The following is a 15,762-nucleotide window of genomic DNA, read 5'->3' as shown; positions in this document are numbered from 1 at the left end:
GAAGCTCTGAGTCAACGATTATTTCCTTTACAGGACCTTGAAAAAAGAACAGCATTTTTATAGTTTTCTCTAGCCTGCTTTAATCTGGAAAGCAACTATGTCTCCCAAATAGAGAAAATTAATAGACATATGTGATAGAAATGGGTGCCTACACACGAAGATTTATGCATTAAAATGTCTAGGGAAGACAAGAAGAAAATCTTTTAGCCCTTGTTGAATTTACTGCCATGGCTTCTTCACAAGCTTGAATCAGACATGCTCCATAAAGAACTTTAACAATAATCAACAAAAGACACCACCCTATTAAAAAGTTTAAATCTTTCTCTACTGGGAAATATTTTCCTGAATTGAACAACAAAAGCTAAGTTAAAGATGTCTTTAAAGACATGGATGTTACTTTTGGACAGGTACAGATGATTCTGTTTGTTTGCACAAGTTTAATTACATCAGCAACTATAACAAATGATTTGGATATCTAAGAATAGTCATCTTTAGATTTCAATAATGCGTTTTGCAAGTCAAGAAAATAACAAGTCATCTCTACACAGGACACCCATCAGGCAGGAGACTAAACAGGAAAAAATCCATACGAGCATAAATGACAGAATTAGCGTCTAATTATATGTAGATTTTAGAAGATTTTTCAAGTCATGTTCAGACTCAAAACTTGAAAAAGCCAAGGAGGCTGTTTCAATCTCTCCTGTCTTAATTCTTCATCAACACTTGTTCTATTTTCACTGTGGTAACCACCCAATGCCTTCATGTCATGAACCTGAACGAGACCCAGTTCACGGTCACCTGATTCTTCTCTTTTCACCTGGTGGCTCAAGGAACTTGTCCTGTTTATATGGCTGGATGCTGTGGAGGATGAAGAAAACGTTGGTCCAGAATCAGATGTTAGTGGCGTCTCAGGTTTCTTCCTCCTTTGATTATAGTAGCTCGAAGGGCCTAGAGTCAGCTCAATCTCGCTCTCATCTATAAGCTCTAATGCTCTATCCCTGCTTGGTGATTCTGCAGCATAATCTTCCGCTGGCCTTTGCAAGTCTAGTTTCATTTTGGGCTTCTGTTGCATCTCTCGATGAGCATGACTAATCCTATTCTTGAAGTTGAACGACTCTTGATGACACTGAGTATTACTCCTGTTATTACCAATGTTCCTCATCAGTATCTTCTGGATTCGATACAGCCGATGAAGTTCATGCACCTGCAACATTAATCATCACATTTATCTCAAGCTTAGAAGCTATACATACAAATATATCTATCAAACGAGAAAATGGAGGTGGGAAAATCAAAGAAGTACCTGCTCTTTGAATGTTTCTTCATGTTTTAACATGGCCATTCTCATGTATTCCTTGTCATAGGGCTTAAGAAAATTCTCCATTGATTTCTTTTTGATGAGTTTGCAAAAGGGTTTGTGAAAAATTAATCCTTTCTTTCAAAGTTGTGCTAAGAAATGCATCTTCTATTCATAATTGTATCTGTGAAGGAGGAGAGACAATAGTGTAAGCTTATGTCACCCTTTTGTTTGATGATAACTATGTATTGCTTACTTATCAAGCAGTGAGATATTAAAGAACATTCATGTCAAACACTAATGAATGGACTATAACATCAATTATTTCAAGTTACTTTGTCTTCTAGCAGCTTGTTTTTATTCTTTTATTCACTCATTTTGGGCCACAAATCATATTTTCGAATATAAAAATATCTAACAAAGCAATAATGGACAATAATTTTTATGCTCTTTGCCCATATTAATTATCCTTCCAAATTAGCAAGAAAATTACTTTTCCAAACAGAAGATTATAGATCAACCCAAACAGTGACTTGGAACATTAAGATTAATTACGAGGATGTAATAATATTCCTTTTTCCAAGTTATAAGGATGCAATAGATGCATATACATGTTCATATCAGTATTATAATTACTAATGTTTAAGAAGTATTAATTTCCTTCACATGTTTATTGCAATATTAAATGATTTCTTTGTGATATTCAATGCTAAAGTTCTTTTTGATCAATGAAATAATAATCCCAAGAAGAAGAAGAAGAAGAAGAAGAAGAAGAGGTATAAGAAAAATTAAGTTATTATTATTATTAATACATAGTTATCATTTGAAATGCGTAAAATCAAGATTGAAAATCTATAAATGTGTAAAAACACTGTTTGAAACATGCAAAGATCTGGTTGGTCATGTAGAAAGCAAACTGATGAAGAAATACACTTGTTAGTTTTAGACATCAAAAGTTTAAATGTAGCAACTTTCTGGGAACTTAATTGGATATTCCCTGCCACATAGAATTCATAAGACAAGGACAAGGAAAAAGGTAAAAATCATAGATGATCTTCTGACCTGTAAGAGTTTCAAGGGCTGAGAAGCTGCAAGCTTATGATGTTATGAAAATGGAGAGAAGAATCAAAACTTGAAAACAAGACTTCTTCCAAGAAAGAAAAAGCCAACAGTAGTTTCCTGTTGATGTTGTTGTTGCACCAAGAACCTCTCAGCGGGTAGGAGCTAAGCCTTTGTTTGTTTGAGAGAGAGAGGAAATATAACTTCCCTTCACATTCTTCATCAGTATATACTGCAGAAGAGAGAATAAAATAAAAAATTAGAGAAGAATTTAAGATTCTTTCTTTCTCTCACACAAACACAAAAACCAAAGTGTTGTTGCATCTGGGGTTTGAGGCATGCCAAACAAATCCCAGTACCTTAGCCAATCCCATTCAAGTTTTGTGAAAGAGATGCCCCAGACAGGTCCAGCAATGCAAGCTATATAAAAAAAATTGGACACAAATATATAATATATTTTAATAATTGTTTGAGGATCACAAGGAACTTAAATTGCTGTAGACAATTATCAAGAGAACAGCTTATAGTTGAATCACATGCAATCAAGAATTTTATATATATATCACCAGCAACAGTTGTCTCAGTTATCTATGCACACATTTATATATTTTTATATGCTAATGCAGATTAGCTTGGAGGAGCTTAAGGTGGCACTCCTGGCCCACCGACAATTAGATCTCCATCGTACATTAACTGGGTTCTTCTTACAAACAGTTCAAAGGATTAGAGACTGTCCACAGGATCTCTAATCTGATTTATCTCATACAATAATCCGCTAATATTGTTAATTAATGATAATGAGATGGGGCATGCATGGAGCTTGGTGGACTTCCATTTGCCTTAAACAAAGTAAATAAATATGATATTCAACAAATATTTTAATAGTTATGCACAGTACAATCAATACCCACATAGACTAAGAAATTTAAGCCACCTAATTAATATGCCTCAGCATATGATAATGATTATAGCAGTAACTAGGGCATGTGAGCAGGAGGAACCAAGAAAATCTACTAAGAAATAAATGAAAATTATCCAAGAAATATACGGTACAGATTAAATGTACTTGCTTATGAATCCCTCAAGAAATATGTATGATTTGGATATAGGTAACCTAGATCTCTTTTCTTTCTGCTTGGACAGAGAGAATGAGCTGGATTTCTTTGTCACTGTTATGTTTCGACCATAAAATTGGATCTGATTACGAATAATTATATAGATATTAGTCATGTGTAGTATAATATAAAGAGACAAAATATACTTGAAACAAAAAAGAAAAGAAAAAAAATTAAATCCATGTCTGCTCGTGCTTATCAAGAAATATGATCAACTTCACATGCATGTAGGCCTTATATGAGAACTCATTACTGTTTTTCTCTCTCTCTTTCTTTGAAGAATCTAAAATAATGCACCACTAGAATTTAGAACAAAGTGAAGGGCCTTGAGAGAGAGTGACATGGGAGCACGCGTTGCCGGTGAGGGGAGGAGCAGCCGTAATGGGGAGGTGGGTCCATTGGGGTAGCTGAAAAAGCTAAGTAGCCATTGATGGGTGGACGAGGGCTGCACTGTGTCTACTGTGCATTTGGTCCTACATATATATAATCAGAGGAAAGAGAAAAATGAGAATCCATCGTGAGTGCCAAAGGAGGAACAGAGGAATAGTCAAAAAAAATTTCTGGCTTGGCAGTAGAAAAAGATGATAAGTAAGGAGTGTACAGAACAATGCAGGTGATAGAGAGAAGATATTGAAATGTGGAGTTAGAATTTCAAAACAGGACTCGAATGCCATTCAGGAATCTTGTTTTTGCAGCCACGTCCATTTGGATGTCGGTGTGTGTGTTCTCCTGCAGCCCCCTAGTGGATATCTTTTCGAGCATGTCACCATACGCTTGGAAATTTGGGTCCTTGTTAAGTATTTCTGTTAAAATTTAATCAACCTTTGTTAATGGTTCCTTGGTGGAAAGTCTGCGTTTAGGACTTGTATGGATTAGTATGTCTCGATAAAATTGTTATGACTTTATTAGGAAGTGTATTATGTTTTTGAGTGCGAATGCATTTATGTCTGTTTAAAATTAAATTGAAATAATTAAAAAATTAAAAATTAAAAATAAATCGAATTAAAATAAATAAAAAATTAAATTAAAATTTTAAATTAATTGAATTCGATTTAATTTTTTAATTTAAATTAAATAATATTATCCTAAAACAGGTGGTTCCATTAATTATAAAAAAAAGTATATAGGAATTAATTGGATTGGTTTTTAATTATTCTTGGATTACAATAAGTACCAATAATGATGGTGGATAGTGGAGCTGGAATCTTGGGTATTATTTAATTGAAGGGAATTATTTATGTTTATTTTTTTTTCAATTTAAAAAAAAGATTAATTAATGTAAAGTTAGTGGATAAACATGTGGTGCTCAAGCTCCTCATGGCAACTTCTGCATTGAACATTATGAATATAAAAATAATAAAAATAGTTGTCCTTAGGAATTAGTCACGGGGCACTTGCTTCTGTTTTTGAACTAAAATGGATTAGATATGTTCCCATTTGTGAATATCATGGATGATACCGCCGGGTTTCATCACTTCAGTATGGAATCAGATTTATGAGCACAATATTGATCCTAACACCCATGAAATCTCTTTAATGGGCCGGTCTAACTTTTTCAACCATTACTCAGTCTCGCTAAGTGGATCAGGTCACTTACAACCTCCAACCTACCCACCACGAGTTCAGTCCTGAAACGTGACAAGAGAAAGGACAGTAAGCCCAATCACCTTGCAAGCCTGTCTACACACACGCCGGAAAGAATTAAATGGCCGTCTAATGTGGAGAGAGCGCTTGACGCTTTCGTACGTACGGACCTGTATGACAGAGACAAGTAGCACTATAATTGAGAGCTCGTTAGGCATCACCAACAGACAAAAGAAAATGAATAAAGGAAAAAGAGCACCTTCCCCTCACTTAAACTTACACAATATTTGTAAATCCTATTTTTTGGATTACGGAACATGATTATATATATAATTAACAATGAAATTTAAAAAAAATATTTAAAAAACCTAAAAACATAATTAAAATTGATTAGATCAATCTATAAAATATATATTAAGTGGATTCTATATTTTGTAATTAATTAATAATAAAAGTGAAGTAACAAAGTCTCCTTTTGTAAAAGAAAAATTTGTTGAGCTTACAAGCAAAAAGATTTTTATTATTTTTTATTTTTAATAAATTTATTATTTAATCTATATGAAACGATAAAATTTAATAATTAATTTTTTTAAAAAAATATTAATGGTGTATAATAACGATATAAAATAAACTATAAACTCTTATTACACGTGATAAGAATTTCATAAGGAGAAACGTGGTTCAGTATAAGAAAAAAAAATTTAGATACTTTAATATCTAATTTATCATTAGGACTCGTTCTCCTTTCGACAAAACAAAACTCGATACAAAATTACTGTTGTCAAGCACAATCCAACATATTCTCATTATATCTAAAATTATAAGATCACTGATTTATTAACCGATGATATTTTTTATCAAACAATCAGTCACATCATTATTAGATTATTAAAAAATATTATATTTATTTATATATTCTTACAATGTAAAAGAAAAAAAAAATCACATAAATAAATATATGTAATTCTCTTATATAAAAAATTTTAAAATTTATTGTATTTACTCTCTTTTTCAATATATTAATTTGAATCGAAATAACTATTATGAACACCTACCACCGCACGATATTTTTTTTGCAGATTTAAACCAATCACGCCATAACTTAATTTCATTTCCGACACATAATCAATCTAAACTTCATAATATTAATATTTTAAAAAATTTATTAATTATTTTTTATTAATTTTAATTATAAAATAATTTTATTATTTAATTTTTATAATTTAAAAATAAAATTTTTTAATTTTATAAAAATTTATTAAAAATATATTTTTTATTATATTTAATAAAAAAATCAATTAAAAACTTTTTAAAATATTATAAATATTTTAATACTTTTTAAAATTAAAAAATTAATTAATAAATTTTTCCTTCCGTTTTTTTTTTTTTAACCACCTTCTTTAGTTGCTGACTTAAGAGCATCCTTTACTTATAAAAGCCACACAAAACAAGAAGAAGGTCCACGAGAAAAGACATGGACCATCACAAAAATCTGGTGATGGCCCCATTTACATACTCATCAAATCATAAAAACTACAATTTAAAATATTAAATTAAAAATTCTTTTCTATTTTCATTACATCATCTCCCAAAAAAAATCGTACGTACCATCATGGTTTAGTGGCCAACGTGGACTCAATTTGTCACAATTTTTAGAATACCTTTTCATTGCCAGATATTAATATTATTTATCTAATCCGATTAATTATTTATTAATATGTAAAGTTTTTTTTAAAAATAATTTATAATTAAAAAATAAATTTATACAATCTCATATCATAAAATATTATTTTTATTAGTATTTTAATATTTTGTCACGTCCAATAAGTGTTGTCATGGTCAGATTAAGACCACAAAAATATTTGAAAAAAAAAAAACCATGCCACTCCTTATGCTCATGTTTCAAATTCCTGCTTTATCTTTTTCAGAAAATATAGATTCTATAAAATGGGGTCCATTATCGACGTCAGCAAAAAACAGGTGAGTAGTGGAATGTATTATCAGATTCAATCTGATTTTGATGGGTGATGTTCTGCTTTGGGACTCGTGTCACTAATTGGCTTTCTGAAAATTTCCAGTGGAATTTTAATAATTTTTTTAATTATTTTATTCTCCATTTTTACTTGAAAGAATCCCAAAGCATATCTAAGTATATCCAATCTCAAGAGAACCATAGAAACTAAGAAGAGAAAATCATTCATAGAGACTAAGAAAATTAAGGCCAGGGCAGGAGAGCTCGCTGGCGAATTTTTGTACCAAAATGATCAACTGCTCAACAAGGAGGAATAGTATATGAACTCTGAAAATGTACCATGCCAAAAAAAAAAGAGATTATAAGGCCTGGGTATTGGATTTCTGGTGGGCTTGGTTAGTGGATTTACAAATGGGTTTGGACCCAATTCATTAGAAGGCCCACAGCCTACTAAATGGCCCAGTCAATGCTTTAGCGTTCAGTTCATGTAGCACTGCACTGCATTTTTTACTTTAGCCCCATAACTATTACACTAGTCAAACTCAACTTCCCTTTTCCATGATTCAAATCATTTTGTTTAGAATAAAAAATTTAGCATAAATTTAATTTAATTAATTTTTTATTTATAATAAAAGGATTTAATTTCTTTAACTTAAAAATTTTTCAATCTAAAATAAATTAAAATTTATATAATTTTTTTAAAATTTATTAAATTTTTTTCTTATAAAATAAATTATAATAAATTAAAAAAATAAATTTATTATCTGATTGAATTTCAAGTAACAAGTTGTTACGCCTCCTATGGTCCATTCAACAACTCCACTTACCTAACATACCAATAAGCTTTAAAACTCACTTTATAAGAGGGTAAGTTAATTTTTTTTTAAATGGGGATCGGAATTAGAGGAGTAAAACTTGAAACCTTTCATATTTATTTAAATATATTTATTATCAGACTAAATCTGTAAATGTAAAAATTAATTATTATCTAATTAGATTTGATATATGAGAATTTAATATGAGATTTATATATTTAATAAATTAATTTCATTATATGTCTTATACATAGTACATTGATCTAAAGAATTTTTCTTTTGAAAAAAATTGTCTTAATTAGTAACAAAAATTGTCTTAATGATTTTCACGTAACCTAAGTTACAGAAAGTGGAAATGATTTCCAATATTCTATACAGTATGGTACATATGATTAGGTGCACCCTACATCTGGGTCCACCTTTTCAATGTTGTTTTGATAACGTTAATCAGATGGTGATCATGAAAATCAACGAAACCAACCACATGTCTAACATGGAACAACAGTAACAGTTGGTGTTTTTAGCAATGACTAAGTAAAAGTCTATAGCCCATATGAGAAGGCCGAAGCTCAAGTTAGTAGACTAAGGCCAATTCTGAATTAGCCGTAACGTGCATGCTACGTAGGTTCTGGTTGTATCCCATTTCCATCTGATGTAGCCGCTTTCTCTAGGTGTTTCTCTCATCTGTTTTCTTGGATGGACCTCTTTTTCTCTATTTTCCCTGAAATTTTCTCTAATTTTGTGTATATTTCATCACTCTCAAACATAATTTACAGCCAAGGAAGCAGAATATAGAGTCATTCATGTCTCTTTCAACCTCAGCCAGTCAGCCTCGATTCTCGAGGACATATATGGCCACCTCTCTTCTGTCAATCCATTGCTCAGTCTTGCTTCTCCCACTGAGATGATAGTTATATTAAGCTTATTTTTTATATTTTAGAAGATAATGACATGATGGGTTGTTTCCAGCTTATTTTTGTATTGTCACTTTCTTTCAGTTTGTGCCTCTTCTCTAGTACTGTATCAGCTCAGCTCAGACAAAACTATTATGCCAAAGTTTGCCCAGATGTGGAATCCATTGTCAGAAATGCAGTTCAAAAAAAATTTAAAGAGACTTTTGTCACTGCTCCTGCTACCATCCGTCTCTTCTTCCATGATTGCTTTGTGCAGGTATATAATACCCATTAATCCATTTTAGCTTATACAAAAATTGGTTTCTGATTGTATACTTAAATATTATGAAAGGGATGTGACGCTTCAGTTATAGTTCAATCCACTCCAACCAACAAAGCAGAGAAGGATTACCCTGATAATCTATCGTTGGCCGGAGATGGATTTGACACCGTGATCAAGGCCAAAGAAGCGGTGGATGCCGTCCCCAGCTGCAGAAACAAGGTTTCATGTGCGGATATTCTTGCCATGGCAACAAGAGATGTTATTGCTCTGGTGAGTCCATCAATTTGTTGGTGACAATTGAACGTACAGTGTCTAATTTTGTGGTGTGCATGTTCAATATTAAATGAAAACAGTCTGGTGGACCTTCATATGGTGTTGAATTGGGAAGACTGGATGGCCTCAGCTCAACTGCTGCTAGTGTTCATGGGAAGCTGCCTCATGAAACTTTCAATCTCAATCAGCTCATTTCTCTTTTTGCTGCTAACGGCCTCTCCCAAACTGACATGATTGCTCTATCAGGTACCCATTAATTCTTATCATTGCTGTTGTTAGTTTCAACGATATTCAAATTATTTTTTTCACAATAAAGCTGAAAAGCCAAAAGGAATTAAAGAAGGCAAGCTTTATAATTGGCCAAAATGACTATATTTTCTGCAGCGGCACACACAGTTGGATTCTCCCACTGCAGCAAGTTCAGCAACAGACTATACAATTTCAGTCGTCAAAATCCAGTGGATCCTACACTCAACAAGGCCTATGCAACTCAGCTACGGCAGATGTGCCCCAGAAAGGTTGATCCCAGGATAGCCATCAACATCGACCCGACCACACCCAACACCTTTGACAACGTGTACTTTCAGAACCTCCAGAGAGGACATGGCCTCTTCACCTCCGACCAAGTCCTCTTTACAGACCCAAGATCCAGACCCACTGTTAATGCATGGGCCTCCAACTCCATGGCCTTTCAGAAAGCCTTTGTCGCTGCAATCACGAGGTTGGGCCGGGTCAGAGTCAAGACCGGTAGAAACGGTAATATTCGTCGAGATTGTGCCATTTTAAATTAAAAATGAAATTCATAAACATAGCAATTTAGTAAATTATATGAAAGCAGGGGACCTTTACAGGTTGCAGTATAAGTTCATTTTTACATAAAAAATTCCGTTCCAAGCTCATCTGCATATTCAGCAATGTGTCAGATTGGATGTGATTATAAACATTGATATGAAACAAGAGACTGCTAGAATGATTATAACAAGTAAGCCTTAATCCCAAATTAGTTCGAATCAACTATATGGATCCTTTGTCGTTGTTCGACTAGAACAACTCTATTAGACACCAAGTTCACATGGCCGAATGATCAATGGAAAAATAAGATTTAAAGATATAGTGTTATGTACATAAGATATCAAAGTCATCATCCTAATTTCCTCCCAAGTACAATCAACTACTCAGGAATTTCATGTTTATAGATATAAGCATGCCACCCAGTGAACAATACAGAACAGTCACAATCAAGTTCTGTATCCCAGAATAAACACTTGCACAAAATAATGTTCCCACAACAATCTCAACCAAGACAATGAGCAATCCTAGTGCAGAAAACGTTACATTACGTAGTGGATTACGCGTAAGTCATGTTATCATTCTCTATTGCAAGACTAAAAATAGATTCTCAACTAGCAAATGGTAGCTTTTCATTGGCTCCAAAGCATAACCTGCTGCATATTCTGCATGATTCAAGCTAATTTTACCTGATACTCGAGATGAATGACAATGAAAGGGGCATTGAACTGTAAAAGAAAATTACTTAGCGGAAATCACCTTGAATTATTCTAAAAGAGCATGCCAAATCTAATTCTTTTTTTTCCTCTTGACATACAATGTCCTAGGAAGGTAAGATCCTTAAAAGCACCCCTACAAAGAAACAAACCTTCAAAATAAGAGTTTGACTCGTCAATCAATTAGTCATTTCATGGGACATGAAACAACAAAGACATGTCTGAGACGGGCAACAAATTGGAATTTGATCTGAATCATATGGTAAACAAAATTTCAATAAAGAAGTTCATTCTGATGCAATCTATTGATCTTGTCAATGCACACCCATGATTCACCAAATTGCAACAACTGCCAATGAGAGAATAGTAAGGAGATGGACAAGTTACCTTGCTAGCTTCCTTTTTCCTTGAAACCTTATTGTGCCCCCAGAGTGGATACATCTAACTACTCTGCAGAATGGATAAAAGATGCTCAGAGGAGTTTCTCGTAGACACATGTTAGATCTACTGATTTCCTGCTTCAGGAATTTATGTTACAGGTTTGAGACAGAAAAAAAAAAAAAAACCATAGCTTAGTAAGTTCTCTTGAGCTCTAAACCTCAGTTTACTACAATAAAATGGTTATTTTGACTACCCATTTAACTCATAGCAAATCAGGCACCAACTACATGTTATGGACAATGGATAGATTAAATCTATTCTTCAACATAGTTCAAATTTTGAAAAAAAAGAAAAATCAATCAACTAAGATTATATATTATCAACAATAAATAAATCGCATTATCTTATCTAAGTTTCTTATCTTTATTATCTTATCTTAGCAGTTTGTTATTAGATTTCTAGCATTTTATTTTTATAGTTTGTTATCTAATTGTAGCTTATATTAGACTTCTACTCTAATTAGAAGTGTTAAAAATGTAAGAACTTCCACTATATAAGAGGTTTCTAATTATTCAAGAAGACAAGCAGATTAATTATAAACAAATTTGAAATTAAAGACTCTCTCTCTCTCTCTCTCTCTCTCTCGTTAAGAGTCCATGAGTTCCTTACCTCCATCAAAAATGAGCTAAGTGGACTATATCACAATCAGTACAAAGAGTGAAAGAATAAGATCTCTAGATGGAAGAACCTCCAAACTATAAGAGAACTATTAGTCATTGAAATGTTAATATGGTGAACTCTTCATATATATATATATATATATATGTTCTTTCAACAAGATGGAGTATCATCCAGAATGGGAGTCACAATGAAATGCCAGAAAACGATAAAATAACACCACTAATGCCATTGCTGTCACGCATAATTAAAGATGTCAATGATGCAATGTTGGAGCCATGACAGAGAGAGAATGATAGGATCTGAATAATAGATTCTCAAACTACAAAGTTCATCAGAACTCCTCCGGAAAGCGCATAAACAACTATTGGCCTGACAATTGGAAATGAAAGCTTTATTCACAAAGTTAATAAATTGAACAAACAAACTATAGTCAGTTGTTGGAGAAAACTGACCAATTTGGGACAGCTAGATTCTTACAATGTCAATATTTTGTACTGTATCATGTCACACTCTGGAAATAATCAATCCAAAGGCCTATGTACATTCTAATGATCCAAAACTTTCCAACTTTTACTATTTATGTACTTCACAGTTGTCATGAAAACAGTGAGTCAGCGTCATCATTAAAGCGGATCCTGTAACATTATTAACTCACAATTTCATCGAACCTAAACTTCCCATCCCACCAAATCTTGCACTAACATTCTAGTTCATTCTTCTGATGCACGAAAGCAAACCTTCTCAAGCTGCATTGGCCACTCTTCTCCAAGAATCCAAGGGTTTAGTTCCATTGTAAGCCGAAAATCTAACATGGACACTGGACTGGACCCACTTGATTTTTGAAAATGTCTCACAGGCCACACCCCATTCATACCACATATTGGTTGGATCTGTCCTTGGCCTGCGTGTTTCTGTCCAGATCTTGAAGCAGCTAAATCCATACAGGGTTTTATCAATCTCTTCAAGTAAACATCCAAGCTGTTATTTAGTAAATTGGCACAATCAACAGAAACTTTTATTCCTTCCATCTCCAACTTATGTTCCAACCTTTTCCTCAAAGAATTGGAATCAGGCAATTCTCCACTATTCTGACATGCCCCCATATGATAAGAAGATGAGAAGCGATTAAACAGTACTTTCCGTGATCCTTTGGTATTCAGAGGGATGCCAAGAGGAGCTCTAACAGGGCTCCTACTATGAATGCTAGGGCTTCCAGCAGCCTGATCAACCTCTTCTCCATCTTCCACAGAGCCTGGGGGTCTGCTGCCAAATGAAAGCAGCTCAGTAGCACTCTGCTGTTCTTGGTTTTTAGGGACTGAATATTCAAATGCAATATTGTGGCTCTTCCCATGCGGGCCAAGAGGACTAGGACGATCCTTGAACTTGCGTTCGCTAAGAATTGACCTCCCCTTACGAGGAGATTGAATAAAATCTCGGCAGATGGACTGGAGACTACTTTTTTGATACCCATTAGGCACTTTGACACATACAGCACCTTCAACTTTGCTCTCTTTTGGCGGGGGAGTCTTCGAGAGATGTGCATTTTTGATAATTGATCTGAGGAGATAATTATGAAGACGTACATTTTCCCTCCCTATTGTACCAATGCAGAGTCTATCAAAATCAGATTTGCCAATCTTAAGACTCAGAAACTTCGTGAGGAGATCAAAATACTTCTGTGCCTTTAGATGCCCAAGCTTCCTCTCAATTTGCAATTTTAGCTCTAATGTGTCTATCCGGGTAAAATGCCGAGCTGCTGGCATTTTAGTTTCAAACTCTTCACTAGCAATCATCAAAACAAAAACAAAATAATTTGAACCATTGCATCGGAAATTACAAGAAAACAAACTAAAATCGCATCATAAAGAAAATTTTCAATTCCCAAAAAGATATATGCCAATAGCAAGCTTGTTAACTCTATTACAACCCCGAAAACCTAAATTGATCTTTTTCTATCAAATCACTTTCCGGTAAGTAAAGTCAACAGTAGAAGCTATTACAAGAAGAATAACCAAGTTCTATAACGAAAGAAACAAACCCATATCAAAATTAATCGAAAAACACGATTTTGAACTTCATTTTGCTCATTACTCCTACAATTCAATTATCCATTCACCAAATTAAAGCAATACAAAATAGATAAAATCTACAGCAACCAACTTCGATTTCACATAAACAAACAAATTAGCAAAGAAACCAACCAAGAAAACTTAAACCTTCAATGTTAATTCGAGCTCGACACAATACCCCCATTGGAATGAAAAGGAGAAGAATTGAAATAAAGCGAAAAAAATGAGTGGGGCAATTCAGACACTGAAAAAAAGAAAGTATATAAATGAAGTAAAGAAGAAGAAAAAGGGAAAGTTGAATTGGAGAAGTACCTAATTGAATGTGGTTGAGGATTCAATGAATTATTGAGTGGAATTTGTGGATCAGTAGCTACTTTTTTCGACAATGAGAGTGGCGAGATTAGGGCAAGAGAGCAAGAAAAAACAAGGCTTTTTCGAAGCTTCTTTCTAGTAAGTCATCTGGGTCAACTTGCACGTGCGTTTTGACAAATTTTACTGTTAATGGTTGAAGTGTATGCCGCTAACGCTAATATATAGAGGTTTGGGTTACAGCAAAATAATTTAATAATTTTATAAATTAAAAATAAATAAATAAATAAAACTGATGAAAAAGAATTAAATTATTTTTATTTTAAATAAGAGTAAAAACATTTTTATTATTTTTATTAAAATAATTTAAAAAATAAATTTATTCAAAAGTCAAATAAGGTGAATTTATATTTTTTATTAATTAAATTCTTATATTTTTATTAAAATTAAATAAATGTTTATCTAATATAATATTATTTTTGATAATAAATTCTTTTTTATAATTTTAAATATTAAAAATATGAATATTTAAAAGTATATAATAATTAAATAATATAAATAATTAAATAATTAACGCCGTTTATGTTTTTATGAATTAAAAAAATTAAAGAGTTTGATTTTGTAAAATATATTTTAAAATGAAATGAATTAGTATTTTTTTTTAAAAATTTAGAAAACTAGTTCTAATTTTTTTACCAATGAATTTGTAAAAGAAGCAAAATATTCTTAAAACTTCATATTTTATTTGAAAATTTTATTTTATTAGTAAATTAAACAATTCATCTAAATTTTTATTACAAATTATTATTAATAAAAAATAATAATTTCTCTAAACTCTCATCCAACTCTATTTCAAATTAGCCTTAAGCCCGTGTGTGATGTGGTGATATTTTTTTTAAGTATATTAAGATTTATTTTTTTTAATAAATATATTATATATATTTACTATAATATACTTGAATTTAAAGTTATTATAATAAATATATACATAAAAATATTATGTAGAAGTTCACATTTAATATTAAAATAAAATTTCTTTAAAAATAAAAGAATTTATTGACGCACACAAAAAAAAAAGCATAATCTAATAACTTGATATCCCATAATAAAAAAGTCGAAAACTCTTTTAAAAATTAGCATCAACAATCATGTTTGTTAATAAAGAATTATAAACCTCCTAAACATTTTGGACAGAACCCAGCAAAATCTTTTTATATATCGATATTTCATTTGTAAAGCAGTATGGGATTACTTCACAAGCTGCACATGAAAGCAATAAACACAGCTAGTTAAAAGATAAAAAAAGCTATGAAGAGAGAATATGTCTTTGAGAGAAGGGCAAGGCAAAAACAAACATTCGCAAGGCAAAATTATTTTTATTTTATTTTTAAAGGTCTTACTTTTAGAGTTTTGGTTATGGGAAACCCTACCTTCAGAGTTCTTATTTTGGAGGTGTGGTTGTGAGAGTGGTATTACATTTATGGTCCTCTCTTTGGAAGTTCTGACTTTAGTGGTCTTCCTTTTGG

The 15,762-nt window shown here is 32.3% G+C and overlaps 3 protein-coding genes across 9 annotated transcripts; 1 reads left to right on the top strand and 2 right to left on the bottom strand.

Moving 5' to 3' along the window:
* Positions 1 to 474: 474 nt before the first annotated feature.
* Positions 475 to 3,236, bottom strand: LOC110629390. Of its 3 annotated transcripts, XM_021776340.2 has the most exons (4): positions 2,716 to 3,236; positions 2,360 to 2,588; positions 1,304 to 1,481; positions 475 to 1,204 (listed from the first exon to the last, which is right to left on the bottom strand). In XM_021776340.2, the coding sequence occupies exons 3-4, from the start codon at positions 1,382 to 1,384 to the stop codon at positions 644 to 646; spliced, it is 642 nt and encodes a 213-aa protein (XP_021632032.1). In that variant the 5' UTR covers positions 1,385 to 1,481; positions 2,360 to 2,588; positions 2,716 to 3,236; the 3' UTR covers positions 475 to 643. The 3 variants fall into 3 exon arrangements, with proteins under 3 accessions (XP_021632032.1, XP_021632031.1, XP_021632033.1); XM_021776339.2 differs by having other exon boundaries at positions 2,360 to 3,236; XM_021776341.2 differs by lacking the exons at positions 2,360 to 2,588; positions 2,716 to 3,236 and having other exon boundaries at positions 1,304 to 1,981.
* Positions 3,237 to 8,235: 4,999 nt separating this feature from the next.
* Positions 8,236 to 10,142, top strand: LOC110630554 (peroxidase 73). Its single transcript, XM_021778092.2, has 5 exons — positions 8,236 to 8,513; positions 8,619 to 9,012; positions 9,088 to 9,288; positions 9,372 to 9,537; positions 9,676 to 10,142. The coding sequence occupies exons 2-5, from the start codon at positions 8,794 to 8,796 to the stop codon at positions 10,080 to 10,082; spliced, it is 993 nt and encodes a 330-aa protein (XP_021633784.1). The 5' UTR covers positions 8,236 to 8,513; positions 8,619 to 8,793; the 3' UTR covers positions 10,083 to 10,142.
* Positions 9,865 to 14,409, bottom strand: LOC110630553. 5 transcript variants are annotated; one of them, XR_002490400.2, is made up of 4 exons: positions 14,240 to 14,409; positions 11,184 to 11,246; positions 10,135 to 10,191; positions 9,869 to 9,999 (listed from the first exon to the last, which is right to left on the bottom strand). XR_002490400.2 is itself a non-coding variant. In XM_021778088.2 (2 exons), the coding sequence occupies exon 2, from the start codon at positions 13,619 to 13,621 to the stop codon at positions 12,569 to 12,571; it is 1,053 nt and encodes a 350-aa protein (XP_021633780.1). In that variant the 5' UTR covers positions 13,622 to 13,640; positions 14,240 to 14,409; the 3' UTR covers positions 12,235 to 12,568. The 5 variants fall into 5 exon arrangements, 2 of the variants coding, with proteins under 2 accessions (XP_021633780.1, XP_021633781.1); XR_002490402.2 differs by lacking the exon at positions 10,135 to 10,191 and having other exon boundaries at positions 9,865 to 9,999; XR_006348320.1 differs by lacking the exon at positions 9,869 to 9,999 and having other exon boundaries at positions 10,059 to 10,191.
* Between the last annotated feature and the right edge of the window lie 1,353 nt (positions 14,410 to 15,762).

The sequence above is a fragment of the Manihot esculenta genome, chromosome 13 (genome assembly GCF_001659605.2).
Source record: "Manihot esculenta cultivar AM560-2 chromosome 13, M.esculenta_v8, whole genome shotgun sequence".
Classification (NCBI taxonomy): Eukaryota; Viridiplantae; Streptophyta; class Magnoliopsida; order Malpighiales; family Euphorbiaceae; genus Manihot; species Manihot esculenta.
This window is presented reverse-complemented; position numbering and strand designations above follow the sequence as displayed.